Source organism: Cyprinodon variegatus, unplaced genomic scaffold (genome assembly GCF_000732505.1).
Source record: "Cyprinodon variegatus isolate N-32 unplaced genomic scaffold, C_variegatus-1.0 Scaffold97, whole genome shotgun sequence".
In the NCBI taxonomy this organism is placed as follows: domain Eukaryota; kingdom Metazoa; phylum Chordata; class Actinopteri; order Cyprinodontiformes; family Cyprinodontidae; genus Cyprinodon; species Cyprinodon variegatus.
In genome coordinates, this window is record NW_015150550.1 from 28696 (window position 1) to 46915 (window position 18220).

At 39.4% G+C, this 18220-nt stretch overlaps 1 protein-coding gene across 1 annotated transcript; it reads left to right on the plus strand.

Moving 5' to 3' along the window:
- Window positions 1–2611: 2611 nt before the first annotated feature.
- Window positions 2612–8338, plus strand: LOC107084306 (coactosin-like protein). The gene is made up of 4 exons (XM_015374091.1): window positions 2612–2985; window positions 3882–3964; window positions 6079–6236; window positions 6342–8338. The coding sequence occupies exons 1-4, from the start codon at window positions 2909–2911 to the stop codon at window positions 6450–6452; spliced, it is 429 nt and encodes a 142-aa protein (XP_015229577.1). The 5' UTR covers window positions 2612–2908; the 3' UTR covers window positions 6453–8338.
- The last annotated feature ends 9882 nt before the right edge of the window (window positions 8339–18220 follow it).

Here is an 18220-nt window from a genome sequence, read left to right on the forward strand (position 1 = left end):
CCTCTGCTTCACCCTTTTGGATAATTTCATCCATAAAGTTTATATATTGCTCTCTGTACTTGTCATCTTTCATTAGCTTTCTTTTGAGTTGATTTAGCCGTACCAGAGCTTGTTGCTTATTGTTAGGGAGATGGGGTCTCTCTTTAAAGGGGAGAGGCATCTCATAATGTCCATTACTGTTTCTCCTGATTCCTTCCTTTAACACATCTAGGAAGTGGATGTCATCTTGGGAAACAGTCTTTTCATCCTTGTTAGCATCCTTAAAATCAGATTCAAGGACTCTGAGGGCCTCTGCTGGAGTTACAGGAGGAAGCTCTCTGACAGAAACCCTGTGACACATGTTTGTGCTGCTTGGTGAGTCATGATGAGGTAATGAACAGCCTACAATACTCCAACCAAGATCCGTACGAACAGCATATGGTTCATTGTCTCCTCCCAGGATTACCTGCCTTGGTGCCAGCGCTCTTGAGCAATTGTAGCCTATCAGCAAACCGACTTTACATTCCAGCTGTGATGGGATTTCATCTGCAATTTTGATTAGATGATTCCAGTGCCGTGCCGTGTCACAGGTAGGAATGTGCGTTCGATTCTCTGGTATAGAGTCCTTGGTGTAAACAGGGAGGAGATTGATGTAGGTGGCAGAGCTGTAACCTCTCACTCTCAAATCTGACACTTTTGACTATGCATTATTGTGTCCTTTCCTGTCATTGTTGTTAGCTTCAACCTTACAGGATGTGTCTTGACTTGCAAACTGTAGCTAACTTCTTCATCAATAAAAACTGTGTCACTTTGACTATCAAGCAGAGCATAAACAAGTTTTTCCATACCTGGATTACTGATAGAAGAAACCCACACAGGTACGACCATCGGAGTGTTAGTGGATGGCTCCTTGGTTGTCACACTAAGAGACAATGTAGATGCTGTTTCCTCTGTGGTGCTTATATTTGGGACTGATGCGGGTTTAGCTTTGGTGTAGTTATCGTCATGAAGAAGTGTAGGATGTCTTCCTTTACAGTTCCCACATGAAGGTCTGTTGCATTATGGCCTGTCCTCAAGCAGCCATAGCAAAGTTTCTTGTCTTTCACATACTTCCGTCGTTCCTCCAGATGCTTTCCTTTAAACTCAGGACAGTGATGAAGTTGATGTTTACTGTTCTGACAGAACGTACATGGTGGCTTTTGACTTGTTTTTAACTGCCCTTGAGTTTCAGGCTCTGTTACTGCTTGTCAAGTGGTTCACACTTTTTTTTTTTTTTGGTATTTCAACTGCAGGTTTCCCCCACTTGAAAAGGCAGCTTGCTTCCAGAGATCTCACAGGATTTCACTCATCACACCAAAGTTAATTCTTTCCTTTTTTGTCTTTTATTTGAAAGTTCAATCAACAATAGTAGTAGCAGTATTAGTAGTAGTAGNACATCATTCAAATATTAATTATACTACAATGTCATTATTTAAATTGCACAATGGTTAAATGGCTTATTACACAATTGAAAATCCAATGGGCTCTACGCACATCCCCACTACTTCCTGAACCTATACTAAGGCAGCTCTTTTGTTTCCTGTCTTTTTATACTGGATGAACTGATTAATCCAGGTGTGCATTGTCTCAGTAACCATGTTGACGCACATCTGGATTAATCAGTCCATCCAGTGATGAAAGACAGGTAACAAAAGAGCTGAAGTACAGGAAGCATTGGAGTTTTGCATAGAACCCATAATTTATATTATTCTAAACAAAGTCTGTTTTTTCCTAAGTCAGAATTGGACCTACCAAATCAAAAAAAAAAAAAAAAAAAAAAAAAAAAAAAAAAAAAAAAAAAAAAAAAAAAAAAAAAACATTCAAAAAGCTTTCTCTAAAGGCTCCTGACTGGTGGACAGTATGTAAGTATCAGAGAATGTTACCTGAACATGGAGGTGAAAGATGTTATGACCTTAGCAAACTCTTCAGGAAATAATCTGTTCTAGTTCCCTAGAGGTCAACCTTAGATATTATGACTTAAACTTTTCCTGTGACCTCATAAGAACATTAAGATCACATTTCCTGGCGTGCAGGTTCAGTATAAAGGAATTAAACCTTTAAAAAGATACTAGAAAACATTGAGTAAGGTTTTGTAATGTAACATTGTAGAAACCAAGATGGATTGTTTCCTAAATTTCCCAATGAAATAAAGCCTCTTCATTTTGAACCTAGGAACAACTAGGAAGCTATAGGGCACATTCCATAGAAAAAACACTAGTTAACCCCCTGTAAACCAGTAATGGATCTTCTTTGGGAGGTTATAATAGAAAATAATTTAAGGACGTTTTCAGTTTAAAGGAAAACCATCTAAGAAAAACCACAAAATCAAAGATGTAATAATAGTATTTTTTTTTATTTTTTATTTTTTGCCTTGGCAGTAACATGCACATTTTCAAGGTCAAAGTAATTAAATACAGACATTTTCAATACAATAATAATAGGTCAAATATTATTGGTATATTAGCCTATGTCTGCGTCACAGCTATACAAATGTGTACCTTATTTTGAAGGGTCTTTTCCGGAAGCCACTTCTGTGTGTTTATTGTAATTTACTGCGATCTGCCAGCGGCCAGAAGGAGGAGGAAAGCTCACAGTGTCTCCTGTCTGGAACCGAGTGTGCCGCAGCCTGATTGACTAACATCAACACCGCCCATAAAGCGGAACCATCCAGGAAATGAGCCCAGTTTCTATCAGAGGAGCCGCGTCGGTCCGTTAACTCAGCCAGGCCCCGCACCAGCTCCCGCAGACTCCCGTCCTCCTCTCGGCGCACAGCCTCTCCGATGCGCAGCATCCACCGCTTCAATTAAACACTTGTTTCTGCCGTTTGACCCAAACACGGTTCGCTCCGATTTAAGGCTTATTTCCCCACCGACTACTATCTTCATCAACGATGGCAACTCAGATCGATAAGGAGGCTTGCAGAGAAGCGTATAACGATGTTAGAGATGATAACACGGAAACCAGCTGGTAAGTCCATTCAAAAATCGCATCATTTTATTTATTTTCTCACTAAAAAAGAAACAGACACGGGTCCCAGATATAAAGTGCGACGGAATCGGATTAATCGTCAACTGTTACGCTCTTCGGCTGCTGAAAATGCTCTTAATTATGTTTTTTAATTAGATTAATCAGAGGATGACATTTCAATTTTAATTGGGAGAGATTAATGCTGCGGTTTAAACACGAGCAGCTTGGTTGCAGAGGCTGAAGGAGCAAATAAAGATTATAAGGAGTCAGGCATGTTCTGTGTCGCACTTAAATTTAATTTTTTTTAAATAACTTAAAAGGAGGAACGTTAAGAACCTGCAGCTCTCCTTCTCCTCCTGCCTCAGACATTTTGCAGCTCTACATTTTGGCTGATTCTGAGGCCCAGTGGGGCAGAAGTAATTTACTTTGTCCTGTATTCATAGAGCTGGATGCTATTGTGATGTCACAGAAACATGGCTGATCTGTGTCTGCTGCTGAGGGGGAGGTGGTGGTCCCAGCAGTCTGAGGAGAGATGCACTGATCGCGCCTTTCTTGGCTGGTGCCAATTTCCGGTTTTCTATGAAGTGGACCCCACCTTTTTATAGAGATCATAATATACTCTGCAGTCGATTCTTATTAAAGCCTAATCTATTATGCAGTTTTAATAAACTTCACCCTGTTGGTTAACATGTGACAGAAAATAACTGGAGTTCTTAGTGATGCAGCAGAATGAGCCACCACCTATCAGAACCCATCAACCTGTCATTGACTTAAACTCATCTCTACTGATGCATCTCTCAGATGTTTTTCTAACTCTTGTTGTTCAGGAATTAAACTCAGTTATAGCTTAAAGTATTGATGTAATGTGCAACAATAACACGCTCCTCATTCTGCAGGGCTGCATTCAAATATGAGGGCTCCACGATTCTCCCTGGAGGAACAGGGGCCGACTACGAGGAATTTAAGAATCTGTGCACAGGTAAGCAGAAGTTGGCGTGGTCATTTTATTGGTATACCTGTGTTACCTGGCTAGCTCTCTTATTAGACTGTTCTCTGTCAACTATTAACTATGTGTGCTGCTCTGCATGAATTCATTTCTGTCTGAGTTGCCTTCTCTGTGCTGTTATCAGAGCCTTCCTACTTGTCGGAGTGAAACATCTGCTCTGATTCTGCCTGCTTCTGCTGCAGGCTTTTCTCAGCTCCTCTAAATGCGCTGCCTCGGGCTGCTCTCCAACTTTTCCTGATTTGTCAGTGAATCCCTTTTCCAGTGCTGAAACAAGTCTTTCTCACTGCTTCGTGCAACATCAGCCCAGCTGCCGGCGTTGCCTTCAGTTCCGGTTCAGAGATGACACACGGATCTGTGAAGCCGTCTTCCTTATTTAGCAGTGAAGCTTTTGCCCTGCAGAAAACGCGTCTGAGCGTAGGAGGAGCTGAGATGATCCTGCTACTGACAGCTGAAGATCATTGATCCACCTCTGACTTCTGCAGAAGCAGGAAGTGATAAGAGGACAGAGCATGTCTGCATTTTCTACCAAATCTTCTTTCCTTCTCATAAGCACTTTGGGAATTTTAAGCCCACTTCCTGGTAGCAGAATGTGCCAACAGCAAGTTGCGTAATCAGGGCGACTGACTAAAGGAAGTTCCTTCATTCTTTTAGGTTTTATTACTCCTAATCGGAACCAACGTAATTTTTATTTTAAAAGCCTTTTTTTCAATACAGAAACATAAATATATCTTTAAACTATTCATCATATCAGTTGCTAACAAAGAATGTCTAAGGGCACAGAAATAAGGTGTGGTGACCTGATCTGGGTCATTTCCTCCCTGGTTCTTCAGCTTTCTGCTGATTCTCAGGCCTGGATCCTCCTAATGGCTCAGATGTGCTCCACAGGGAGGATGAAGATGCTCCATAAACACCTCTGCATACACTATTGATAAGTTTTCTTTGAGGTTTAAATTGTTTATTTATAGTACTCAGCAGCTGGCTGATTTAGATGTGGACAAAAAAAAATGAAGGAAGGTTTTGGTTTGGATGCCTTCGATTAGAAGGACACCTATCTTTGTGGAGTCAGCAGGACTTTGGAGGGAAGATGAAACAGGACGCGTTTGGCGGAGGGAGGAAATGCGGGCCGGTGGGGAGCATCAGGTCGGGCTGAGGGTTTCTGTTTGTCCTGGTTCCGCTATCTGTGGTTCCTGCTGCTAAGAGCGTTTCTAACGCTGAGAGCACAGCTGCTTCCAATGCTTCATAATCACTGCCATCCAAATGATCCTTTGGAATATTAAAGTTGGTACACATTGTGCCTCCCTGAGACGCACCTGCTTTATTATTAACACTGAAGTTGCTTCTTTTGTTTGGAAATTCAAATGACATGTATGCAGATTTAAAGTTTAAAAAAAAAAAGTCTGCTAGCCAGCAACTCAGTCAAATCTGCTGGATTTCCTTAGATAGAAAACCTTAAACCAACCTAACCTGAAGTGATTTGATTGAACTGACTGTAAAGTCAATTGAGGTCATGTTTTGAATTTTACTGTCATAAACTACACAAATTTAACGATAGGAAGCGTTTGTAAAATAATTTTACAAGTTCAGTTACTGTTTTTTTTTTATTAAAACACAGTACAGTCAGAACATTTAATGTTATTTATTAAAAATTAATGATTTTTTTTTTTGATACTCATTAATCCAAAACTGCCAGAGATGTAAATATAAAGTCTTCCTGTTCCTATAAGGAGTGGTGCAGGGCATGTTTATACAGCTAATCAGATCAAATCTAAACTGTCTGCCAACTTGGCTGCTTTATATCTTTGTTTTTTAAATGTCAGATTATTTCTTTTCTTATCTTTAGAATAATGGTAATAAAAATGTTTCCCATTAATATTTCACTACTTTAAACTCTCAGAAGATTTACTCTGAAAGCCTAATAACCCAAACAGACCTACTCTGTTCAGTTATATTTGTTCAAATTGTTGATAAAGTTAAATCACTTAAGGACCAATATGGCTTCACTAAAAACAGCAGCCATTTTCTTTTATTGATTCTGTTTTAACCAATCAGCACAAAGAAGGTAAATTCACTCCTCGTGTTTTTCTCAGATGATGGACGTCTGTTTGGTTTCGTCCGATTTACGACTGGAGACGCCATGAGCAAGCGGGCCAAGTTCATCCTCATCACCTGGATTGGAGAAAACGTCAGCGGGTTGCAGCGCGCCAAGATTAGCACCGACAAGACACTCGTCAAAGACGTTGTGCAGGTCAGAGACATCCACGTAGACTCAGCTAACGCTAGATACCCCTTGGTCTTTGGAATTTCCCTTTTCAGTTTTTCTTGATCTAAATCAGACTTCCTTTCTCTGCAGAACTTCGCCAAGGAGTTCATGATCAGTGACCGCCGGGAACTGGACGAAGATTACCTCTGCACAGAGCTGAAGAAGGCCGGCGGAGCCAACTATGACGCTCAGGCCGAGTAGAGTGCCACGCCCATGGTCCAATGGAAACGCCTGGGTTGGGGTGGGGGGGGGAACTAGGCGCGGTTGGACTGGGTGGTCTTAAAGGGGGTGGGGAGTGTTGGGACGGGGCTGCTACCTCTCAGGAAGGGATGGAGGAGGAAGAGGAGGAATGGAGAGAGCACAGATGACCACTAAATAGATTTTTACCAATTAATGTAAACTCGTGACATCTTAGAGAAAATGTTTGCTTTGTGTTGTCTGGCGGGTAATTATATCCTCACTTTTAAAGTGTTTGTAAAAGGAACTTGTCATTATCTCAAACTGGAAATGTCGAACAGAAGCAAACAGCTTTTCTGATTTATTAAATACGAAGTGAAACTTCTTCACAATCCCAAATATTAGAAAAGTTCTTTCATCTTTCTAAACATTGGTTTCTGTGGCGTGCATGAGAAGAAAGCATCCTTGATGCTCCTTAAACAAAGAACCAACTGCTTAATGAAGAGTTTTTAATCCTTTGCAGGAAGAACTCAGATTAGCAGGATTATTTTCTCATCTTTAGGAGTTAAAACCGCTGAGCTTGTTTTTGCACAAAAAAAAACTGGAAGTTAGGGGGAAGCAAGCTGGAGCTTCAGGTAGTTATCTTGATGCAAACTGCACAAAAAATATTTTAAAAGCACCGCTGCCACATTCTAGGTTGCATCAAATAAAACAGGTGTCTTCAGATTGAGAAAAGTTTTTTTTCCTGAAATCGTGAATGTGACGATCTATGGCAAACATGGCGGCTGCACATGATTCCAAAACTTATGTAAAAATGTTTAGTTTTAGGAACTATTTTTTTCAAGCCCCTGCTTCCATGTTTAGTAAGATATTTGGTGTTCAGAATCCCTCTGCAGAATCCCATTTCTTATCAAATCTGAAACTGTTCAACAGTTGGATGGACTGCATGTTAATTGAATGTAGACGCATAAAGATGTTTAAGGAGTGTGCAGATTTATTTATGCTTCCCAAGCAGTTAAAAGCAGATTTTATAGGCACTCAAAAAAACATCCGCTGCTCCCACCGTTTGCTCACGGTCGGTTCCTACCGTGCTTAGATCTATCATCTCACCTTCATCATCACCTCAGCTCGACCACAGTGGAGTAAAACATCTGTTGTCTTCAAGCCTGCTGCAGTTTTTAAAGAATAACCCGTTGCTACAGGCTTATTAAAGGGTTCCACGGTAAAAACTGAAGAATCCTGTAGATGTGGCACCCTGGTATGTGTTTAAAGCAAACTATGCTGCTCTGAGGAACAGATCTCCATTTCCAGGGCTGTTTACAGTAAGTCTGAGTCATCCTGCTGAGCCTCCTCTTCATCAGCCTCCAGACGGCTGTGTTTGGGTCAACGATCCTCTCTTAGCTCTCTTCAAAGACAAATGATGAGGGTTTGGATCCGTTGGCATAGAGACCAACAGCTGATTCTGAGGCTGTAACATAACTTTTTAATGATGGAGATCTGTTCTTCTGGTGCAACGTCTCACTTACCTTCATGCGTACTGTGTCCCACTGTGTTTTGCTGCCTTAGTCTCCCATCATGGGAGCTTGTGGACACTGCACTGTGATTGGCTGCGGTCCTCCTAGAGAGGCGGGACGTGGGTCCAGAGCCATCCATCAGATCTAATGAGCAGCCACTTCTCGGTTGTAGTATCTCCTATTATTTAGTGTCAACCCTCCCCTCCCCCTAAAAATAAATCATTTTCTTGTCCTTTTTATTTTCTGCAAAGAGTTTTACTGTTGATTTGATTTTTTCTATCTTTAACATTGGTGGAAATGTTTTCCAGAAAATCATGCAAAATACAAAAATCAAGAAAACAGAATGGACACGAGATGAGACATTCCAAAATAAAACTTGACGTTTTCTTTTTCCAAGTCCTGCTTCGCTTCTCTTTTGTGTCTCTGAGTGTGAAATTGTGTGTTGTGAAAAGAAGAAAGAAATCCTCCTTTAAAGCTCTTCTATTACTGTAGTTGTGTTTTTCCCTCACTTTTGATGCCAGATTCAAACATCCTATGAAGCTTTGGGACGCTTTCAGTTTACCTGATGAACAACAAGGCTTAAGCACACCTCAATATAACATTCACACCAAACACCTGTCGGTTCCCATGGTGACAGATAATCTAAGATTCATTAAAAACATTTTTTAACCTAAAGGAGATATGCTTTAATGGAAGCTGCAGTATCAGAGTGGTTTCCCTATTCATCACAGCAGTTTTTTTTAAAACGTTTGCACATGTTCTCTAAAAACATGCCTTATATTCTCAGACCTCTATACGCAATTATAAAAGAAATCATGCACATAATCTTCCAGTATCCCCCAATTCTGCAAAACCAAACTACTTCAAAAACTAAATACGTTTCTCTCAGAATGCGATTTTCTTCACAAATTATCCTTTGATAAAAGGAAATCACAAATCATGACTTATCTTCAGTGCTACATTTGCATTATTTTTTTATGCATACAACTATATAACACAAAAAAACAGCATTACCTTATAGGATATACTGTACAGTATATTTAATTTTTCCCACAAAAATAAAATTACATTTCAAAAACACACGGTTTTACATGGTTTCCCACATGGTAAAAACCTACTAAATTTACGGCACATGTGGTAACAGCAAAATACAAACAAACAATGCTGTATCCTTCCATGCATTCCAATGCTGACCCCCACCGAACCAAAACAGAAGGTCCCACCTGTGGCCCTTTTTTATGGTCCTGCTCTGATTGCTGACTAAAACCGTGCGGCAGGTGTTTGCCCATGTGAGGATTCATGTGCAAAGTTGGATAAATTGCTTTTAGAATTTGGAATGACAGTGAAAACAGGAGATTTTCCTTGTGAAAGCAGATTTTCCTCATAAAAATTGTGTGAAATGTATGAGATGTGTGTTTTACAACATAGACAGGAGAGCAGGAATCAGCTGAACTGATTGATGGTGTTGGTGTATGAATCACACGTTGGGTTCACTGTGCTTCAACTACAAGTTATTCTGTGTGAAGAGTTAAGAAAAACAGCAAATTTTACAATCAGCCAGAGGTGAGGAGACAGTTCAAATATTGTACCCAGGTAAGAGTGGCATTACTTCAACATATTTTCACTCAAGTGCTTAGTTACTGATTTAAACCTGATTTAGTAAACAAATGTTCTATGCAAACAAATAAATAAAATTAAAAGTAAAATACTGTTGAGTAATATTTTTCCAGATATGTTTGTTTTCCAACTTAAAACTTAGGAAACAATCCTTACAGTAGGTAATGTTTACATGTTACAAGAGGGTAAAGTACCTTCAGTCAATATTCACTTTATATTAACCTGACCTTCAGTTGCTACAGGAGGTTCAGCAGATAGAAAATAACTGAAACACCTCAGAGCACGTACTTACAAAGGTGGATCCTCACTTAAAAATAAGAAAATATGTAGAATTCCTGAGATTTAAAGATTTTATGATTAATGATTATAATGATTAATGATGAATGATTATGATTAATGATTATAATTTTACCTCAATAAGTTGTTCTTTAAGCATTTCAGGTCTTCAGAGAGCTCCTAAAGTGAATTAATTTTCAGTTAGGAGGACTTTTTGTGAATCTGGATTTAAGATAAACTATCATCTCCATCTGGATTGCTAAATAGATTCAGCAGCTAGACAGGTTAAATATTCACCTCTAATTTAATTGGGGATAAATAAATAACAGAAGAAATATTGAGTGATCGTTAATAAAAAGTGAAAAAATTTACAAATAGAATAAAAGATATCTTGTAATACATTTGGACTATTGAGTCACTTTTCTTAAAAACACAGCAACAAAACAGCTCTTCTCTAATTTATCTTCTTTCCTCCAACTTCAATAAGCTCAGTATCCTCCTCTTCCTGGACCTCCCTGGAGCTTCACTCCATCAGTCACTCCATCCTCCCATCCTGTCTCAAGTCCAGCCTGAACAACCTCTGTGATGGTTTCAGTCCTACCTCATAATCCAATTTACAGAACCTTCTGCTTTGCCGCCTTTCTCTCTGGAACTCACCTGCCCCGTCATTCCACACCTGAACCGACTTTCCAACTTTGAGAGGGAACTCAAAAGTCATCCGTTTAAAGTTGACAGGAACTGCATGCAATCCACTTTAAAAAAAAAAAAAACGTTTTTTTTTATCAATTATTTAAAAAAAATTTTCAATATATTTATTTGTTTTTATATTATTCACTTTTATTCTAGAAGGGATCATATCTGTTTTGTTGCCCAACAATCTTAGTTAGCTCTTGTGTTTAAACTCAGTCGCACAGCCTGCTGCTCTGGGTCACATGACTAATTCAGTGAAGGATCCGATCCTCTCAGCTTACATAGCCCAGTTTTTGAGAAGAGAAGCCTGCACTGAACATCGAAATATGCCAAGTATATTGGCCTGAAAAAAAAAATCATAAATCTCAAAATAAGGTAATACTTGGGTTAAAAGTTATGCAGTGTTGCTTTAATTTCTGTGGATATTGTTCTTTTTTAAATCGATACATGCTCTTTGCAATTTTATATGACCTAACCTGTGATGTATTTTATTTTTTTAAAGGAGATACACATTTATTACTTTGCTATGTGTAAATTGGAAATATCTTCAGCTTGGTGAGGTAAATCATAATATTTGGTAATGTTCTTTACTAACTGTAACATCATCCATATTGTTGCCAGTGAACTACAGATACAACACCCCCAGGCCTTTTTTTCTAAACTCGGGGGACTTTAGTCCTTCCTCTCTGTGCTCCACCCTCCCCACCTTCACTCACTGTGTTACCTGCTGCAACACAAGAGACAACAAATCACTAGACATACTGAATGTTAGATGCCATAAGCAATGCAGTTGGTTGCCCCTCCCTCCCTTGGGGGCTAAGATCATAACCTGGTTCAACTACAGCTTGTGTATAAAACCCCTGTACATTGCAAACCAGAAGGGAAATATGAAAGTATTGAGTTTCTTCAACAAGCTTTGGATAAACCTTGAAAAAAAAGGTTTACTTTAGGTAAAGAAAAGGGCTTTCAATTTAGTTAACAAGAAATGCCTGAAAAATGTGCAGAAATAACTGGGGAAAAAAGATCAGAGTTGGAAAAGATAAACAGCTGCTGGAAGAAGATGAAGGCCAGTGTAGACAGCAGCAGTATTTTTTTGAAAGCCTAAATCCAAACAGACCCTGTTGAACCTGTTGGGTGAATAATTTCAATCAGTATGTCTTCAGGTTTGACCAGCCCATCGCCCCTGCCCCAACCCAGTCTCAAATGCTACAGCCCCCTTATCTTAAACGACTGAAGGATTTTCTGCCCTGAACCACTTTTGCCAACTATTCAGCAAGGAAAGTTACTATGATGTAGTCCTAGGAGTAGCTAGATGACGTCAGCACTCAATTTGCATATTTGGTCATCCTTTGACCAAGGCTGTAGGAGACAAGAGTATCAACATTTGCAAGACAGAAAGCTAAGAAGCCCTAAAGTAACCTTCAGGATATCTTCTGTTATTTCTTCACTGCTTTCAGTGCATTCCAACTGGGACTTCAGAAAGAAAGCAGTAGCAGTCAGGAGTGGACCACCGTCTGCCTCAACCTGACATACTGGTTTGCAGCATAGGCACACCAAAAGGAACAACGGAGAGGAAGCAATTGGATAAGGTCATTGGAATGGACAGCTCTGTGCTTTGTCCCCTTGGATACAGTGCCTGTGGTGGACAGTGTGGCCCACCCCATGTATGATGATAAAAAAACAAAAAACATTTGTTGAGACTGCAAAGAATAACATGATGAACCAGATTCTGATGTAGTGGATGACATCTGTCCTGGTTTGGTGTTTGTCAATGAGTCCCACTGGGACTGTCCCATCATGGTGTCATAAAACTGATGTTAGAGTCTTGAGGCTGATGTTAGAGCCTGTCTTATTCAATAGACTCTGATGTTTGGCTTTGATAAGATGGCTGCTTAGAGCAGGCACATCAAGGCTCTGAAAAGTGGGAGCACCAACTGTCCGGAGTGGTTCTTTTGTGTCATTGTTCACTCTTCTACCTTGGGGTAGTGACCTTAATGTAGTTCTTAGACATTTTAAGGAGCCTTTATGGTCGTTTTGAAACCTTGGCTTCAAAGGGAATAAGTTAATTCACTTCTTTAATGCAAAACCTTTCTGAATAATAATGTATTTAGCTTTTTCTTACTGTAAAAGAGTCAGATGAATCTGTGGAGTGTAGGGAGACTTGGGGAGCGTTCCACAGCATTGGAGCAACCCTGTGATAACTATGATCTCTGCAGGGTTTTGGTACCAATAGAAATATTTGAAATGACGACCTCAGAGTCCTAAAGGGAGCAACGGGAACCAAAAGGACCAGAGTGTATTGAGACGTCTGGCCATAGATTGCCCTCAATGTTAAAACCAGGCCACAACTGGAGTTAGGTTAGCTTTGTTAAGTTAAGTAAAAAGATAATTAAAATAGTCTAAAGAGGAGGAAATAAAAGTAGGTAGAATTAACTTAAGTCCAGTCTGTGACAACAATGATCTTAACATAAATATTTCATAAGACATAAAAACTGTTCAAACCAGACTTTAGAGGGATTGTTAAAAGACAAGGACTCCCAAAGGAGCTAAAGAAACAAGACATTTCCTTATTACAGGAATTTCATTTCATCAGGGGAATGATGCTTGTCTCTACTGTATATGTGTAATAAGACTTTATAGCTGGATTTTTGGATTTCCACTTATAAGATAATTAAAATAACTTTCTTACATGTTATTATCTGCTTTTTGCACACATTTCTGACAGTTGAATTGGATTGATTGATTGAATGATTGATTGATTGACTTTATTGATGTCACAGTGGAAAATTGACTTGGTCAGACATTGGTCAAACATGACTATTTAAAGAAGTAACAAACTATTTGACTGTGTTTTCTAATGTCATTTGGGATTCTACATATAAGTTCTGTTTTTACTTAATTTCTTGCCAGGTGTTTGTTACTCATGTGTGTTTCTCAGTCATTTTAATTGTTTTTGTCTTTATTGGATAGGTTCTCTATCATTGTTCCTATTTAATCACTTTTGTTTGTTATGCTGTGGGCTCTTTGAAGGACCAACTCGATCCAGACAAAATAATTTCTCTTATTGACTGTCAGATACTGTATATCAACCAGAGCTTGGCTTCTGTAGATGTTCATTAAGGTTCTAAAATTAGTTATTTTCCCTCCATGTTGGAACCTCGGTGTGCCACACAGTAAACCGTTCTGTTTCTAAAAGTTCATTTAGGAATCTGAGCTCACCCGACCATGTGTCTTCTTCTCTCTTTTTATATGGCCATAATAAAACAATCTTATAGAAATCTTTATATTTATGTTTATCTGTTGTCAAAAGCATCTCTGAGTGAAAAAAGCTAATTGAAGTCTTTAATTAATGAGTTTATATGTGATTTGATATCAAGAAACTTTCTTGCAGATGTTCTGACATTCTTTAGCCTGGACTGTAGAATAAGAATTCTGCTCCAAAATACGAACCGCTGAACAAATGAGGAGTATAGATATGGAGAATCAAAAATGTCCTGAAGTCTGCCGGCTAATATTCCCACCAAAATCCTGTGGAACCACTGAATTCTCCTCATGCATCCTGTGGGTTTTAACACCATAGGACAGGGCTGTAAAAGGTGACAGCAGGCATATTTATTCTGGTCTGTTTGAAACTCAACCCTAGATGTGGAGAAAAGGAGGATCTTGGCATGCAGAACTCGTGGGAGTCTAAACAAGGGCTGTCAGATCAGACCCTGCAGGGCTGGACCACTCAGATCCTTCCTGCATTCCTCAGACCTCCTCCTCACTGTAGCATGTTCTCCAAGCCCACAGCAAATCATGTGTTTAAAGAGAGAGAGAGAGGGAGAACGCCAAGAATTGTCTTGAACTAAGCCCCCCATATCAAAGTCTGTGTTTGTTTTCATGGGGAGAAATACTTCGTTTGTTGTTCTTTAACCAAATCTCCTTCTCTGTCCATCAAACTACTCTGAGACTAACAATTGTTGCTTTGTGCATTCCTCTGTAGTTCTGCCTTTTTGCTGGTGGAGTAACTCAAGCTGAGGGCCATGGTGCTCACTCCCATAAGTGCAGCAAAGCTCCTTAATACCACGCAGTGGTTGGGTAACACCTCCAAATCAGAGACACTGCACCTCAATAAACAATGTTTATTGTGTTTTTGATGATCACCCACTTATATGAGACCTATGAGACCTTTAAGGATATGAATGGGAGGTGGAGAGAGAGATTTTTTATTCACAGCATTCCTCTTCTTTCTTTCCTCTTAATTTGTTGGTCAGCATCATTTATGGTTTTCCAGCAGGTTTTGGCTTTGCAGGGCGTTTCCACTTAGCTGCTCTGTATTTCCTGTGATTCCCGCATTTCTCATTTGCAACAGTTTTCCTTTGCATGTGTTTTGTGTACTCTAATTTTTGTGTTGGCTAGTTTCATTTTTGTATTTGCCGGACTTCTTACATTTTTTTCTACCACTCGGCCAGCATAAGTCTGCTTCCTAGGAGGGCTGCACGTTCCATGGTTTGAATCCCAACACCCTCATTGCCGGACTGCAAATAGCAGTTGCATATTGAGTGCCAACTGCACCATAAAAGATGCAGAAAACACATTCAGAACACATTCATGTCAAATAAAGATTTATAGTGATTTATTTCTGCACCAATACTGTTCAAATTTTGGCCTCTCATCTGAAACTGTGATGCTTTTAATCTTATCTCTTTCATTTTTCTGTAATCCAGCTGAAATACTGTTTAACAAAAAAACCTCAGAGATAGTTTATTCTTTTTTTTTTCTATATTTAGTTAAAGGTTTATATACAGATATAAGACATTCAAACTCTTACCAATCCCACAGTGGCGTCATCACTGAGAGGTGTTTTTGCATGTTACCACCAATGAAGACATTTTCCTTTTGCTAATAATAAGCAATGCATTAATAGATGTATTGTCGAGCTTGTGTTTCTGTTCCCTTGGCCCAACCATAGAATGATGACATCATGTGTGTTGTGTTGGTTGTGATGTAGTGACAACTTTACAATAGTTGTTGTGAAGTTTAATTGAGGGGCTTAACATAACACTTTGTCCCTGTGAGTAAAGCAGAAGAGGGGTCTCGGGTCTCTTTGTAGATACTTCTATGTGAAATAGGGGAGACGGAGGGGGGATATGGGAGTGAATGAGTTTCTCCATGGAGTGCCTGTGTGCCAGCGCTACGCAGAGTTGGCATAGAGGCACCATTGTGTTAGACTAACGAACTGAAGGCAGCTTCGTTCTCCCAGTTCAAATGAGCATCTGTTTAGTGAGTTTATAGAGTGGTGTCCACTGAGAACACAAGCTGACAGAGAGGTGTCTGATAAAACCCACTAGATAAGCACTCCTTCATCTACAGATGGGACACTTTCTGTCACATTAAAGCCATAGACTTCTGGCCTTGCACCTTACTGGCTTTAAATTATGAAAAGGTAAAAACTAGAGAAAAGTAATGAAAAAGACAGAAAATCATCACTTTTTAAAAGGAATTTTTAAAAAAGAAGTGTGGTGGGTATTTCTACGAACAGTTTATCTCCTCGGATGGTCTCTTTGGGTCGAGACGGTTGGTCTTCTCTGCTGATGATCCTCTCTGAGCTTAATTAAACTGTAGCTCTCTTCTTTGCATGGATTAGTGACACTTGCAGTTAATTTATTGAAGCTGAGGGGTTATGGCAAAAGGTCAACTGCCTGAAAGCTCTTTACTGCGGGTCTTTGACCGGTTCTTCATCGCACCAGTCAGTGGACTTGGTCATTGATCTGTAACTTATGGCTTCATCTGGTCCGTGACTCATATCAGTCCTGTCCAATCTGAGAGTTTAATAATGTCAGCCCCACAAAATTTCCTGGTTATTATTTTTAATAAGGTCTTGCTTTATTATATTGTTATTATTGGCATTGAGGTCTTGCCATACTTGGTTCATCCTGTTGGGTTTAGTTTCTTAGTTTTTCTTGATTCTGAAACATTAGCTGTAGCTTGCCTGCTTTCTTTCTTTCTGCTGCTGCTGCTCTATGTCTTGTTTAATGCTCTTGTAACTTCTCCCCCTTGTTGACGTTTAAGCTCCTTGCTTTTCACTGCTCTTTCCTGAACTCTTCATTTTGTTTTTTGTTTAATTTCTTGATGTTCGTGCCTTGTTCTGTGTGTTTAAGGCCAAATGAATGTCTTCTTGCTTTTCTTTTTTGAAATACCTCTACCGGACTTAAGTCACTCTTCAGCGACTGGAGTTGGGTCTCTATGCTGGCATCTTTCACTCTGATAGACTTGCTCCCAGGAGGCCATATCTTCTGTAACTGGAGCAGCCATACTTTGGCTTTAAATTTAAGAATAGTTGAGATATATAAATATACACATGAAAAATACTGGCAAAGTTTAAAAAAAAACCCATTATCTTCTATCTTGAAACCTAATTCAGTTCCTCATTCATTCAAGAATTCCAGAAAGGAATTCCTGATTTAAATTTTACTGTCAGGAATCTCCTGAGTGATGCGGAATATTGAATTTCTTGCTCTTCAGGTTTGCACAGTCCTTGAAGCTTGTTTAAGCTGTTCCTTTGTTGATGCAGATGCAGAGTCTTGCGTGGCGTTGTGTTACAGCTCTGTGTTTAACCCCGACTTCACTAAGCAAATTTCACCAAGCTTCCATGTCTTTGTGTTTTCAAGCAGCTCAAGCCCCGCCTGGCCTCTCCTGTTCTCCCGAGGCTTGCTGATTGTAGCTGCCGCAAACTGCATGCAGTGCCGCAATATGTGACAGAGTGCACTTTAAGATGCAACCAACATCGCTCATTCAAAGCACAACCAAAACATGAACATAATGGTTAGTTTTGTATATGTAAGGAGGAGGCAGCCCGATGTCCTCATAACTGAAGAGGCTTTTTCGATGAGACATCTTTAAGAATTGTGATAAGTCCAAATGTCTTGTTCTGGTATTGTCACTTCAATGAGCTTTAGTCAGATGTGAACACAGTTTTTTTATCATGTTTCATATATTTCAAAGCTGCAAAAACATCTATTTCTTTACGAATAACTAGGTTTGTTTAGTTCAAAGTTTATGTACAACATCTTGTTAGATTTTTGTCTGACTGCATGAAGTAGGCTTAGAAAGCACCCTAATCCACTATGATGTGAAGAAATTCAGGAACAGATGAGAAACAAATCAGTGACAGCAGGCCCACCAGAATCTTCCCTGAATGCATGATTATCCTCATTTTGATAAAGAAAATAGGTGGTTTGAGGGGGGCGTGAAGGAAGCCATCTATCTTATGAAAGAAAAACCAACCTTAAACAGAGGGGTTGGACTCAGGTTCCAGCTTTCAAAAACCTACAATGCAGCCAAGGGTGTAACTTTGTGATTAAAATTGGTGGGGACACACGGGTGGGGGCTGATGGACCTACAGTTACTCCACCCAAACGTTTCATTAGGTTTTTGTATTTTCCAAAAATGAGCTCAAACATTTATTTATTGAATGCTCTCCATTGTTGAGAACACAAAAGATATATAATACATTAATATTTATATTTATAGATGTTAGAGAGATGCCTTTTAGTGCATTATATATATAGGGCCCAAAAACATTGATCTATAAAAAAAATAACGAATAACAGCCGATTCCAATGCCAAAATCGATACATCATACATCCCAGAAGTACAATTTTAATTCCATCCATCCAGTAAAATATGGATATGCTTTACTTTAAATAAAGC